Source organism: Strix uralensis, chromosome 1 (assembly GCF_047716275.1).
Source record: "Strix uralensis isolate ZFMK-TIS-50842 chromosome 1, bStrUra1, whole genome shotgun sequence".
Lineage (NCBI taxonomy): Eukaryota > Metazoa > Chordata > Aves > Strigiformes > Strigidae > Strix > Strix uralensis.
The window spans coordinates 106,712,654-106,728,371 of NC_133972.1; the positions used below are offsets into that span (position 1 = coordinate 106,712,654).

A 15,718-nucleotide genomic window follows, 5' to 3' on the forward strand; every position below is an offset into this window, starting at 1 on the left:
AGAATGGCTGTTCCACAGAATTATATTGGTTTGGTTTATTTGGATATCCCACTTCAGAACACAAGCATGAATCATAAAAAACTGTTTTCTTAATGCAAAACAAATTAGCTATTCATGATATTTACTAGGTAAACATTTTCTGTCTTTGATTTGCCAGGATAGATAAAACTTTTTAAGAGTTGATTGAAAAACATGGCATTCTCTACTTACAAGATGGACATTTTCTTTTTCAGCAGATATAGTTTACAGACAAAGTATTTTGAATCTGTGGAAGCACAGACAATAGAAATTTTCACAAACAATATCTAAACTGACAAATAAACAAAGGTAGTGCTGCATGAAAAAGCATATTAATCTTTTTTGAGTTAGTTGTGCCACGAGAGAACAGACTGGCTTTTCAGTATGAGGAGAACAAAGTTCCAAAATTATATAGGTACTGTGGGTCCGATTAATTTGTGATCACTTCAGTTTCCACCTGTATATGACAGTAAAATCTGACATTTAGGTATGCCACTTTTGCCTGTCATCCTGAATATTTTCATCACGAAAATTTTACAGTGAAATTTCTTCACAGAGTGGAAGAATCTCTGTGCGGCTTTTCAAAAGATTGGTTCATTCATTTCATGGACATGGGTATTAAGTAAGGGAGAAAAGAATATGATGAGTGAATCTATTTATCTTCATCAGATAGCGCAAGCTTGCTTCCAAACTTTTACTGGACACTTATCTTAAGTGTACAACATGGCTTTGTGAAGAGATGAGTGGATTTCTGTCTCATCGTGAGAAAATATATAGAATTTAAAATAATAATACACTATATCTCCATTTTAGTGTGGTGGAGAGTGGAAAAAATCATTTAGAGTGCCTTGAATTAGTTGAAAATTTTTGTTAACTTCTGTTTATAAAGCTCTCAAAAATCTCTTTTATTTTAACCCATTTATACATCCACTGCTTTGTTACTGGAAAAAATAAACAATAAAATTCAGAATACAGTTCTTTTGCTATCAGGCTGCTCACTGACAAATTTTGCAATATTCCCAGAGCTCTGTTACCATCTTTGATCTTGCTAGGGCTCAAAGGAAGCAAATTAAAAATGTATTAATTTTAGCTGGATCTGAAACAGAGGGGTGCAAAGGAATCAATTTCTGTAAAATGGAAGTGACAAAATCAATAGGGGGAAATAAATTAATTTTGAGTTTTAAAGAGGTTAGTAGAGATAATGTAAAGTAGAATAGAATTAGTATTAAAAATAACTGTAACACTTATAATTGAGGTGCAATTCTGGTTTTGATACATCATCTTTCTGTTGGTTTGGGCAGCAGAATATCTTCTGCTCAGTGTGAGGTGGGGACTGCTTTTCTATTTCCCTCGCCAGCAGGAGGACCAGCAGTGGATAAGGGGAGAGAAAGGAGAATATCAGTGGCAGGAGAGCATGAGGTGTCGTGGGGAAGCTTTAGCTAGCTGAACCATTTGAAGAGGCCAGCCCTTCTGGTAAAATTTAGAAGGTTGGAAAGCTCTTTTTTGATGGAAACTGTGCTGTCTTAGGTTTTAGGGGGCATTAAGGCAGTCCTGCATAGTGACTGCTCCTGCACAACTCCAGTATGCCAAATAAAGACTATTAACTTTTGACAAATACCAGAATAGTAACAAATTCAAAGCACTGGTATTTAAAGCTTCCATAAGCTTTATATACGGTGCTCCTACAAAGACAAGTGTTTGACCATTTGTAGGTGAGTACAATAAAGCATGATGATCTGGGTCACAGTGTTGCTTGTTGCAGTTTGTATTTGAAAGTACAATACTTCTCAGTTGACATCACTATGATAAGCTTGTCTTATCCTTAACATAGTACATTCTACTTCTATTTGTACCTCATCCTTTTAACTGTGAGACCAGGGGAGGGATGTTTTATGTTTAATTTTCACTGAAAATATTGTCAATGTACTCAGTTATTACTACCACTGTAGATTTCTGGTGGCATATGTCTTTATGTTGACAATGTTGTTACAAGGTAAATACAGAAAATAGTTGCACAGGGGTTGTATAACAGCAACTTTCCTTAAGGCTTGTGCTGCTACGGTTTTGCCAACATTATTCTACTCATTGATGATATTTCATAAGGTTTTCTCTGTTCTTAAATTTACTGTGTGACTGTAGAGTTCTCACAGATGAGAAAGGTTTAAAGAGCTAAAGTATTGAGAAAAGATATTGGTACTATCACAGGGTTAGAAACCTACAACCAACCACAACAGAGAAAAACGATTTACCAGTCCAACTTGACTTAGCTATGCCTGTCAGGCTGCAGTCTGGCAAACTTATTTTCTTACATTCAGCCTACGAAGTCCTTAAAAGAATTCTGAAGAGAGCTGTGGTCTTCATGCATTGCAAAGACAGATAGGAGATCGTACAGCCTACATTGTTGATACTAGCATGGGGAAGGGAGGCTGGCACTGCAAAAGAACCATGAGGTCAAGAGGTAGGGAACAGAGAAGAAACTGAGAATGAGAAATCAGGTTAGCTGCTAAGGGCTTCAGAGGGAATGGGAGCCTCTCCAGAGAAAAGTAATAGGGAAAAGTTTGGGATTATAGACTGGGAGAAGGAGTTGACGTGGGAGACTGAATTTGGATAAGAGTTCCCAGAGAGTTAAATAAGATTGACAGCCAACAAAGAGTTGAAGCAGGGAAGTCTGTAAGAAGTGGTCAGGAAAGCTGAGTATGGTGCAACATAGACCCCGAGTTTGAGAGTCAAGTGGCAAAATCCAGTTGAGGGACTACATCTGGATTAAAAATAGATTAAGATTGACATTTAGAAACAGGACGGCAGGCCTGAAAAGTAGGGACATAGACTAGGAAAAGAACATAAGAGTGGAAAAGGAATAAGAGGCAAGAAGTTGAAATTAGGACTGCCTGGAATGGTTGCACAGAAGTGTGGGCAGAGCATAAAATCTGAACACAGGATTTTAGGGTTTCACTGTTCTTTATTACTATGTGTCTGTAAAACCTACAGACAAAATATGTACCTTGTCTTCCTGTTATGCTGTTGTACAGCTCATGGTAGCTTCTAGTTACACTTTTAGCTCAAGCTGATGAGGTGTGCAAAGATCTAAAGGTCCCTTTTCCTGATACATGCAGCTCTCTGAATTCTCTTTCTTTTCATTTTCTTTAAAAAGAATGGGCTCATGAAAATGTTAAAAGGGTTATATTGTGGCTAAAAAGTCAATCACTGAAAAACTACAGCTTGCTAGAATCTCTACAATGTACATTTTTTTCCCCCATGTGTGTTATTAGGACACCAGTGCTGCCTTAGTTTTTTACATGATGCCAGTGTCATGGAGCAGACACAGTGAGTCTGCTCTGGGCATGCAATAGGACTCTATAATAAAAGAGGCTGTTTTCTGTTGCAGTCTTTTTCACTTAAACCAGAAAAATATACATAATGAAAAGGGCAGTAGGAGTTTTGAGAAAGGTGGTCTCGTGTATAAAACAGTTAAGTGCCAACATGAAGAAAAAGAATTAATTTCCAGAATTATTTGTTATGCTTTAGAAATCTGTTTTAGCACAGTTTTCAGAAAAGGATAGCACTTGTTTTTGAGAGGCAGATTTATTACCTGAGTGCAGCAGGGCAGGAATTCTCAAAGATTTTAGCTTGTTGCCTTCCCATTCCATTTTTTAACACAAACTCAGCCACCCCACCTCCCTAATTCATATACTTAATGATCCGTAAACTGAGGCGCATGGAAGACTGGAAGTGGTAAGAGACTGTCTGTGCCCTTTCTGGGGAGCAGGGCATGTGGGTTGCTCTGAGCAGCCCCTGGTTCTGACCTTCCAATCAGGGTGGGCAGCAGCTGGCTGTGCGCTCTCACCCCCTGGTACCAGCTGCAGGAAAGCTGTCAGTATCTGCAATTGCACAGACTGTCCCTGAGGAAAAAAAAACAAAAAACAGAGAGAAGAAAGCAGCTGGAGGCCACATGCTTCTGAGCTTACGTGCCGCTGCCTTCTCCTCACAACTTGCCTCTGCTTATTGCTGTCTCCATCCCTCATTTGGAAACCTCTGCAAAAAAGTTCATAGGATGAGTATAATCTCTAGTTATAAACTTTTCTATAGGTTTTTCAAGCCACCTATGGAATTTATAATTTATTACAATCTATAATCTTTCTCACAAAAGTTCTGAAGATGTTTCAAAAAAGATACTCATACCCTTAATCATTTAAAATAGACAAAGCAAAGTTTTTTAGATTATCTTCACAGAGGGTTTAGGTCAGAACCTCACAGGCCACATCTTATTTAATTGCTTAAATGCCTTTGTAGACATAATTCTGTATTAGAATACATGTAGATCATATTACCTAATTGATTCTTTCTGTAACCACTGCTATAAAATATTTTTCCACGTCACTTTTCAGACTGTAATATTTGTACTTTTCCAGGACATTTTTTTCAATCTAGCTAGAGCTTTTTGTGTGTATAACAAAAAGCTATATGCTGGATTTCCCCTAGGATACACATATATTTCACTAAGTATGTATGAGAGATCATAAGTCTGAAAACGAGATATATCAGGATCCAAAAATTTGCTTTGGGTAACCATACCAACAGTACAACAATCTATTAGGGACCATCTGCTGAAAATGAACCAGCATATGGATACCTAAAGAAATGTACAGCATTATTGTTCAGTCTTTAAAAGTAAGAAAGAAGACAGAGGTTTGAAATTTGCTTATGTTTGGGATTTATTTTTTCTTTTCATTATGAATATTTATCATTGGATCAAGTAATCCACAATACTTACAGTGCAGTGTAAATTATTCAGGTATAGCTTCATGGGTTATTAATATCCAGATATAGTAATTCCTAAAGTGATATAAGCGGAAACCAAATTTTTTTTTCCCCCAAATAGCTGTATCTATAAATTTTAAGTCCAAAGCTTTGAAAATAGTCAGTGTAATCCTAGAATCCATATTTAGATATAAAATAAGCATCCTGTTTTTCGTAAGAGCCGATCAGCCAAAATGCCAGCCAGGGAACAATAGGAAACACATTTCTAAAATTTACATTCATATAAATATGGATCGGGGAGCTAAATCTCAAGCTCCTGTCACAGAAAGAAGTTCAGCTAATGAACTGTACATCTAGGAGAAAAATCTGCTTTTGAAGTAATTTATGTATGTAAATTTCTGCATGGTACAGTTTGATAAGGCTAAACCTCAGTAGCAACGAAAACAATGAAAACTCTGTGTGAAATGTAACTGTTCATAAATGGTGCTACAACCATAATTTCTATGTATTATGAGACTAATGGCTGACAGAGAAATAAAGAACATGTCGCTATACAGTATGAGGCAATTTATTCCTGAATAGCTTGAAATTGGATTGTAAATGTAATCAAGTGCATTGATGTCCCCAGCTATTTGGTAATGATGTAGTATGCTTTCCCACAGAATTGTTCATTAAAGAAAATATTAAAGTCTAGGTATTTTAATGTTATCTCAAACAAAATCAGAACATTTCTTCTAGGCCATTCAAATCCTTTGTGCACTTTTTTCCTGAAGATTGGGATCGCTTTTAGCACTAAAGATGAGAATTCACAGCCCCAGTGGAAATTCCTCCACACTTACGGCCTGTGCAGTCTTGGGTTCAGCAGATGTATTTCTCTCAAAGGTGAATTTGACCTGCTGTGTTGATGGGACATGCAGTTCTCTCAAGGCAGCATATCTTGCTTTACTTATCATAGCAGAGAAGTTAATACTGTGTTGAGGTTTGTTTCTAAGGCTGTTCTCCAAAACACTGTCGCAAGAATGGTTGGTTCTAATGCTGTCAAGTCAGATTTCTTTAGTGCCATTTTGGTTTTTAAGACTACAGTGTTTTTTGGTTTTGTCCTTTCAAGAGAGTTTTGTGAAACTAACCATGTTATATCAGTCTGTGTGTTTGTTATGGTTGAATTAGCAATGTTAGTAAATCATCTCTCCAATTCTCTAATGCATTGTAGCCATAACTGAGGCTCAGGCTTCCAAAGACGAAGATTTTTATAATTTTTTTAACCTGCCACAGTATCCCTGTCCTTCTCTAACCTTGTAAAGTTTCTATCTTCTGCTCCCCCTAGGGAGCATCCCCCTAGGATGTTTCCCCTTTTTTATATATGAGTTGGAAAAGGGGAAAGATGTCTTCTAATCAGATAGCTTCTCCTGACAGCAAGGCGTAGAGTCAACACATTCATATTTGCAATGCAGTTATTGAGAGGGTGAGTCTGCCCAAAGATACTCCACAATTATCCTGAGTATGAGTCAGCAAATAAGGCACGTTCTAGAAATACATACTTTATCCAGGCTAGTGACTCTAGCTATTTAATTCTCAAAACCAAGCTTTCTGATCGTATCCAATTGTCCATTATTATCAGTAGTATCATGCATTCCACTATCCTGGAAAGCAGTAAAAATCAAGTTCTCAGACTGCAGGGTTCACAGTAGAACCTCAGAGAAAGCAAATTTATTTTTTATTTTGTAAGTAGACATACAAATCTTTCATCAAATTAATCAAAATATCTGTAAGAGAGTAAAATGTCTTAAGATTAGCTTTTTACTACCAGTGGCTTACTGGTCAAAAAAGATTGCTGCTACAAAATATGCTTTTTAAAATGTTAGCATTCACTCATTAAAACTAATGTAATTGCAGTGCAAAAAGTGTTCCCAATACTAATCACAGAACCTATTATAGAAAATACTCATAATAACTGTTGAAAAAAACATTGTGGAGTTATTGGGAACAATGCATAATGTGTTTTCAATAGTCCTTTTTCCTCATTCCATTACACAATAGAAATTACAGAATATTTCTCTAAAATATTAATGACTTTAATAACTCAAAGATAGATATCTCCCTTGGCCCATGTATGGCAGAGTCCACCTATCTGCCACTGATTCTGCGTCACCAACCTCATGGCACCCTCCCACTTGTGCTGCCTCACTAAATGTAGGGGAGCAACCCTAAGGTGTCTATTAATCATACTGGGAGAAATGAAAGGGTCGTTTATGCAACAGAGAGAATATCCCAAAGGCAAGGGTAGGAGTGGTTATATGGTCCCTTTTTCCAGCCTTGTAGACTTTATAATTTTTTTCCACAAAATTGTTATTTTTTCTCTTTCCCCTCCAGTTCACAGGGATTACTCCTATCAGCATGATTTCTGTATGTACCAGGGAGAGGAACATTGGGTTTCAGATATCTGAGGGCTTCAATAATTGCTGTCAGTGTTATTCATTTAATGGAATAAGGTCTAGGAAGCTTCAGAGAGGGATGCTTTAAAGAGGGTTTCTCTCTACAGATTCCATCCCAGGAGTCTGAGGAAGAGACAACTGAAACAAAGTTACTGAATAGCATTAAGCATCCAGCTAGTGCCAGAAGGCAAGGGACAGATCTGTCAGCTAGACTAGAAGGGGTCTACATAAGAAAAACCAGAATTGCCCTCTTAAACAGAAAACCCCCTAAATTTTCAAGGACAAAGAAAATATATTTTTATCTCAAAACCTATAAATAGATGCAGAAATACTCCTGGCCTTGCTATGCTTCTCTGAATTCAATTGAAAAACAACCAACCAAACCACCAAGATTTAGCTAATAGATCTTCCTTTAAATTTAGTTTATTCTGACAAAGGGAGGTGAAGTTCCTGGTAACAAAGAAACTAACTGAAAAAAAAGACAGGAGGAAATGAACTATTCTATCCATGCTAGAAAGCTATTTGTGGAACTCAGGGAGTCCAAAGCTGATGTTGCATCCTGGAGAAGAGTGTAAGTCTTCATGTGTAAGACTTTGTTCTTGCTTTAGAATGGAGTTCAGCTTTAAGGTCCATTTCATATACATTTGCAGAGTTGGTTTCTAATAAGGTAAGAAATAAAAAGCTTTCCTTAGCCTTAACTACAAAAAGTAAGCCTAATGATTTATTGTTGTTTGCCAAACTGCCAGGTGATCCCATAAACCGGTTCAGGATAGGATCCTGCAGGGTACAATGGATGTGCTTTCAAAAGCAAATGAAAAAAAGACTCACAAAACGTCTGAGAAATGATAACCATATAGACAGTTGAAGTCGCCATGGCAGGTAGTACAGCCTGTGATAGTTCTAGAAAATTCCCAAGAGTTTCATGAGCAGAAACTTCATCCCAAAGCTTTAGATAGATTTTATATCTCCTGTGATCAGACTGCAAGGCCCACAGAAGATAAGGACTTCGATCTTGAACTTGTCTTCATGGTCACAAGTTTTCAGAAAAAAAATTGATACAGCGATGCTGCTGAGAAGAAAATGGCCTACCAGTTTCTGTTCTGAGTGAATTTGTTTTGAGGACAGATAGCTTCACATCCAGATATATAGTCCAGACTGGTAGCAATGGCATTTATAACAGCGGGCAGATCTGCCAGGATGAGACAGATTCACCTATCCAATCACAGATGGTAGAAAATATTACTCACAGATGCTGCTGTATGAGAGCTTGGCTCCAGCGAGGAGTCAGGAGCACTCACAAAAATGGATTTTATTAGCTACCGTGCATTTCTCCCAAGGCTGATTTACTGTATGCTAGAAGGAAGATGAAAAGGAAAAAAAATAAGAATCTTCCTCTGAAAGAAGAATAATATATTTGATTGTAAGGAGCCTCAGTTGCTCATGACTTTCTTTTGTCAGACAGAGAAATTGTTGGATTCACAAGATCTGAGTCAAGACTCCTTCAGTGCATCTGGTGTTTCCCAAGGAGTGAATGTACTGAACTTAAGGAGTGGTGGTGGGTGGGAGTGCTGGCTGGGGAGAGGGAAAGCTGGGCTTCCTGAGGGTGGAGGGGGGAGATCAGCAAGCATTTTAGAAATGCTGCTAGTGATATACCAACAGCATTTTTCAGAGCAAATTTATATTAGGACAAAACTGCTAATCATGAAAAATAATTGAATCAACGTCTCATTCTGAAAAGCTAGTGTTTTCATGAAGAGTTGTGCTTCAGAGCTGCATTACTGCAATGGTTTTGCCAAGGGCAGACCAGGGTTGCGATGGGTGCATGAGGCAGCTTCAGGAGCCCTGCTTTCAGCCCACCCACCCTGCATGCAGCACTGGTAGCACCGTGTTGTACAGAGCTCATTACAGCAGTGCAGATCGCTTGCTCAGATTATTTTATGGGCTTTCTTTTGCTTGCCTTCCTCCTGGCTGTCTGGCAGAAGTAAGGGATGAATAATACCTGCTGCCAGTGACAGCTGCTGTTATGCACCTCTCCCCTTCTGTCCAGGAAAGGGCCATTCACAACAGGGAAGAATGCTCCAAGAGGTATCCAAGGAAGAGCTGCAGTTTTCTGGATTTCTGTTTTTATTTGTTTTAATAATTACCTGCAAAAAAAAAAGGTTACCAAACTTACATGTGAACTAGAATATGAATACTGACCTGCAGTAGTGCAAGATCAGATACAAATAAAAAATGCACAAGAGCAAGGGTGGGCGGTTAGCAACATGATCCTGAGTAGGAAGTGTTAATATGAGATTTCTTTTGACCCTGTTAGTGAGTGGATTATCAGAATTACTGTTTTTAACAGTATCCTTTTACTCTCTTGCTTCTGGCATTGCTGTACCAGTTTGATTAATATTGCCAGGAGTTGGTAAATCTGTATCTGATGCAAACTTAGTTTCAGTATCAATATAGTCTGTATAAATTTGGAAGACAGTGGGCTAATTGCCTCATGTTTTACCTGTCCTGGGTAAAATGTTCACTATTTTCATTAGAAAGATAAGGTGTCATTACCGATGTTTTGGAGTTTTTAATAAGGAATTTCTATGGTTCAGTGGAGCAGAGGGAAACATTTCTGGCAGATTCTTTTCACATATCTTTAAGTTTCTCAAATGATTATTTTTAGCTGAAGTTAATTGTCTTCACACCCTCATGGGGGGGAGGAAGGGAAGGACACATTTCAGAACACTAAATTCTCTAATCCTAAACTGTACCCAAGACCAGTGGGATGAAGCACCCTTTGAAGGTTTCTGCTCTGCCCACTGGCTACTGAGAGAGGCTAGACACATAATGGTTAAACAGCCAACTTTAGTAAAATAAACCCCATCAGTTAAAAAGAAAGACCAACTAAAATATGCCAATAAATTAAACTACCTAGCTATTTAAGAGGGAGAAAAAGAAATTTGGGTTGAGGTGTCTGCATTTCATCTAAATCCAAATTCTCTTTGGACTTGACTCCCCATGTTTTTTTCTCCTATGTCTCCACTAGCACTAGGAGCAGCAGTAGGTATGTTTCACCCAAGTCCTGTTTAGAGGCATTAGAAAAAAAAAAAAAAAAAAGCATGGGCTTTTTTCTACAGATGATAACCTCAGTAATAAGGAGTCCCTTTTCAGCTTTGATTGCAATTTGGTAAACAACTAAAAGGTTAGAAATAGTTATGATTTCCAGAAGAAGATGAGGGACCAAGCTGTGTTTGAGAATCTTTGCTTAATATCTGACTTCCTTTTAGTTTAATGAGGAAAGACATTGCAAGAGTCTTCCTCTCCCTGCACCTCCCACCAAGACACCTTTTCCTTGCAAAGTTTTCCTTGCCAAACCATCCAGCAGCAAGACATACCACCATGAAAGCTGCACCTTTCCCCTTCACCCGTCCTCTCCAGGCATGCTGGTGCTGTCTCTAATAAGATGGACATACTGCTTTATTATGGCTTCAAACGTATGGAAAGCATCATTTTCTGATCCTTTATAATGATGGTGGCTACATAGGTTTAAATCAAGAAATGAAAATAATGCATCATGTCCTTTAAATCATTCTGATTAATGACCTTTGTTTTACACTTAGTTGACTCCAAATTATTTATAAAATAAACTAGCAGATTATCAAAAAGCAGTGCACAATATTGCAGAAACATCTTTCAAAATAAAAAATGTATCTCACTAAATAATATGAAAAACAAACTTTCTGAAGTTCCTCTTACATTATTTCAAATTACATTCATTTTTATAATTTCCTTAAGCTTGATAGGACTTCAATGCAAATACAATTTATTCTAGGCAGGAATACCAGCCTTGCCTGTGTTAAGATTAGATGACACTTCTGGCTTTGTAATGCGTTTTCAAAATCCTAATAAGTTTATCAAATTGAACTGAAATAATCATAAGTTTATTAAGCAGCTCAGGCTTAATACTTTTGAATATTTCATTTGGATTAAACCAACTGTTTCTGATACCCAAAACTAGGGAAAAATATGTGGGTTTGTCCATGTTAAAACAATTTGGCAGTATCTTTGAATACTGGCTGAGTATTCATTAGTAATAGAAGTACATATTAATTTAAAAAACATGAACATAGACACAAGAGGACTGACATAAAGTTAATTTTTGCCTGATATTTGAACATGCTTACAACCTTGCAACTGAAATAATGTACTTGCAGTGTATTTTTTCTGTGTTGCTATGTGTATAACAGTAGAAATAATACAGGGATTTCATGCAGCTATACAAGACTGTGATACATGGTTTGGCTTATTATTTTTATTAGCAACTCTTGTTTTCTTTTTTGAACCTAAAATCCATGCAAAATTAAAAACATGTTTTAAGTTGCACGTGCATAAAAGCCTCTAACCTTTGTAATATAGAAAAAATACATCAACCCTTTCTTCCGTGGGTAACAGAGGCAAATGTTAAACACACACACACACACACACAACCTCAAAAATTAATTTCTCTTTTAATACCTTGCAAGTGTGTTTTCCACATCCGAGAAGGTTATGAAGAAGTGAACGCTGTAAATCTTAATGAAAACTATCTCAACTCCTGCTACTTTGAGAGATGTAATGGACACTTTTCCACATTTGCATACATAAAGACAGTAGTGGCTCTCTAGAATATTTTTTTTTTTTTCATTTTCCAGGAGTTAATATTAAACCTGGACTTCAATATTAATATTTAAGAGTCTTCCCAATATCTTTTTAGAAATCAGAATGCACTTTAGATACTTCTAATAACCATGAAAGGGACTAAAATAATTTGTGTCTTCTTGCTTTCATCTTTTGATATTTCGGAAACTTTTCTTGTTTCATTGTTAAAAACCATTTTTATTAGCAACTTGTGTTTTTCTCCTTATATAGGAATAAAGCTGTACAGGGATCTATCTATGGCTCATGGGAATCTCCCCCCCTTTTTTTTTTCTTTTTTTTTTTTCTCTCCAGATCATTAAAGACCAGAAGCTACTGGTGATAGTTGGAGGGATGCTACTGATTGATCTTTGCATCCTGATTTGCTGGCAGGTTGTGGATCCTTTGAGAAGGACAGTGGAAAAGTATAACATGGAGGTATGTCCTCAAGCCCAAGTATTACTTACGGTTGCATATCAGTATCTACAGCTTTCTATAAGACCAAGCTAAAGATGCACTAGGTTATATGAAAGCAGGTCAAGCTGTGTATTTTGGGGGGAAGAAGGGTTCTGTTTTTTAAAAGCAAATAAAAATGAAATAACTGCAGCCAAAAGAAATTGTATCTGTAGTTGAAGGTGTCACGTGTCTGTCACTTGTGAGAGATTTTAGATGAAAGTGTTGTAAACACAGGAGAGTCTTCTACTAAGACTCTCTATTAGAGCCTGTTGTAATAAATAATAGATTATCAGAACCCATTAGTAGATTTCAGTAAGAGCTCATTCAAGATAAGTGCAGGAGAGGTCACTGCTTAGACGGCATTCTTTGTGGAGATGTTCAGGAATTATGTTACCTACTGCTATATTTATTTTCAGTAATAGCGTGTGCATACATACATACTGATTGTTCCTATCTTAATGTCATTCCCAGAAAGGTCATGCTAGAAATCTTGATAGGGAGGAGCTAATAGCTTAATGCCACCTGTACAAATTTTCCATCATTCTGGTAGGTTTCTAGAAGTAGAGCTTTCTGGACAAACTGACAGCAAGAAAAATGACAGCAACAGTGCAGAACTAGGAAAAAAAATTCTATCTTTATGCAGATTAACAGTGTTTGAGAGTTCATTACTTCCAACATGGAAACTGGTGATATCTGAAAACTAGATAATATGAGAACAATCTAGAAGTGTTAGTCTTTTTTTCCAGTACATGGTAATCAGTGAAAAAAGAATGGTAGTTTTCTCTTCTGATGTTAATGTTTGCAAGAAAAGATACATTTTATTCCATTGTTTTTACTTTGTTTTTACTTTGCAGTGTAGCTCTGGAATTTTATTAGAAGATTTTACTTTTTATTTGAATATAATTTGTAGAAGATATCTTGGAGCGATGCCTCCTACATTGCAAGGGATGCCTTTCAAGAAATCATTTTAGAGTCTGAAAAGATACCTCTAAGTCATTCCCTAGAGTTTGAACTTTTTTTTAAGAGACTCCCCAGTTATTACGGTTGTCAATAAAAAATGAAAAATGTAACTAAAATTTGTCTTGTGGAGATACTTCTGCTCCATGTTTGTAGAGCTTGAAACAATAGAGCTTGTCAATAACCTTGTTTACTTCATTTCGTTCTAACTGTATTGCAACTGATATTTCAATTGTCAGTGTTGTTAACAGTTTCACTGCTCATATAAAACCAAACATATGATGAGTAGTCACAAAATCCAATTGAAATAATGCTCATTTCAGTCCTGTGGGTGACTGAGTTAGAAGGACTTTTACTTTTTTCCCTGATCAGAGGGAAGTCATAACTAAAGATCCTGATATCTAGTCTTATCAGAATCACTTGAGTGAAACTTCTGTAAACAGCAGCAGTAACCATGAAGTTATCAAACCATAAATACCATATATTTGAAAAATAATATTTATTGCAGTTTTAAATTATTGTTATTTCCATCTGAACTTATCAGTGTATATTCTTTGGTCATGTAATGTATACCACTAAAAACTTAGTGTGTGTGTTCCACATTAGGTGCTAACTAGACCACAGGGCTGCACACCAGTTGCCTGAACTTTGTATCAGAACTGAAATTCTCTGGGAATTGTGTAAGCCCATGCAAACTCACATTCACTGAATGCACAGAGGAGAATGTGCAATATTTTGAACGCTCATCATAGAGTTGACTTACTTTTAGAGATCTTAGCTATTACTATAAGTTGTGCAGAATGCTTTCTTAAAATAATGGATTTGGGGAGGGAAGGAAATAAAAGTATTATGCAAACAAATTTGGTCATTAAAATACTGTACATATGTTTTTATCTTATTTAAGCAGTGAACTGTAACTTGCTTTCCTGAAACATACCTCTTCAGGTCTCAGAAACTCCTTGGTAAAAGCAAATGACAACTGTATTTCCTTTTATTATTATTATTATTGTTGTTGTTGTTTGCTTTTTTTTATTTTAGGATTTTTAAGTGCATTCTGCAATGGTGAATTCTTTAGTTGAGTTTGCCTGAGCAGATATTATCTTTTGTGTGTTTGCAAAGTACTTACCGCATAGTAAACACTACTGGAGGCAAGTTTCTGTTTTATTTCAAGATTATTGTGTCATGTATATTCCTTGTCCCACTTGCTTCTATGAAATAATTTTAAAGGGATATTTGCTCTCAATTAAAGGTGATCCAACTGATAGAAACGGAACTAAATGTAGGCTCTAAAGTTATGAATGCAATCAGTCATTCTAGCTAATGAACCATTTGAGTGCTGTTTTAACTACAAATACTCATTGGCTTCCTGTGTGAAAGTTCTGCATTTGACTACTGTCAGGTGGTCCTCTGTTAAGTGTGTCTTCATAAACACGTCAATCAAAGTAACCAAGATGAGGAGCCAAAAAACTCACAGTGTCCTTTGCTGTTTGGCATAATTCAAAAAATAGTGCATTTGAATAACAACACCACCAAATTATCAAGCACTTTTTAAAAATCCAGACTCCTTTTCCAGAGTTGTTTGTAAAGTCAAGGCATCCATACATTAAAAGCTGAGGATGTGTAGTCTACATCTAAAAATACAAAGGCAAGTGGAGGCGCTTGTGGTGACCCTCTGCCCCTGACAGAAGGAAGAAATCAGATGGGATGTTGGGTCTGTCAATTTTCAGACTGGTCTCTGGCATCCTGACCCTAGATGTCAGGTATCCTTATGAAAAACACATCTATGGCTGCCATAAGAGACTGTGTTAAAAGTTTTAATGACTGAGCCATAAAGTATACAGATCCTCTAACCATCAGTAGGGCAGTTATTTGCTATATGATATCTAGACAATAAAATGGTTGCATAAAAGCAAACAGGTTACAGGTAAAGGCAGGGACCACTTAAAAATTTCCATAGCTGTATGCTGATCTCCTGCAGAACTTTAAGGTTCTCTCTATGTACACTTCATATACAGTACTGTAGGCTTGATTCTCACGTAATGCAAAAACATTTTCTAATGCAAAATGCTTCTAAACTTCAAGCAGCAGTGTAAAAAATGGGAATTAATCCATAACATTACCTCTATTCATCTGTTTTGCTCATTGCACAGACTGTAACATTTCTCCTTTTACTAATGTTTCAGACCAGTGAAGAGATCAATCGCTTTTTTTCTCACTAGCTTCTTCCTAGGCTGAACTTGGAATTTGCTTTTTTCATCATAATTCACCTTTTTTGTCATAATCAAAATGCTCTTCAGATATGATCAGATCTTGACTAGATTCCTGCCAGACTAAGTTTATCCCAGTCCTGTAAACACACTGTCACCTTGGCTGGCTTCCTGGGCTCAACAGGCCATGAGGAATTATGGTGCTTCTGTGTATGTGACTGTGGAAGAGCTTTG

The 15,718-nt window shown here is 36.8% G+C and overlaps 1 protein-coding gene across 3 annotated transcripts in view; it reads left to right on the forward strand.

Moving 5' to 3' along the window:
- Positions 1 to 15,718, forward strand: part of GABBR2 (gamma-aminobutyric acid type B receptor subunit 2) — a 487,733-nt gene that overhangs the window by 333,773 nt on the left and 138,242 nt on the right. For all 3 annotated transcript variants that reach the window (XM_074876123.1, XM_074876133.1, XM_074876142.1), the window contains one exon: positions 12,180 to 12,302. In XM_074876123.1, the coding sequence (XP_074732224.1) occupies positions 12,180 to 12,302 (123 nt within the window). The remainder of the gene's footprint in view (positions 1 to 12,179; positions 12,303 to 15,718) is intronic.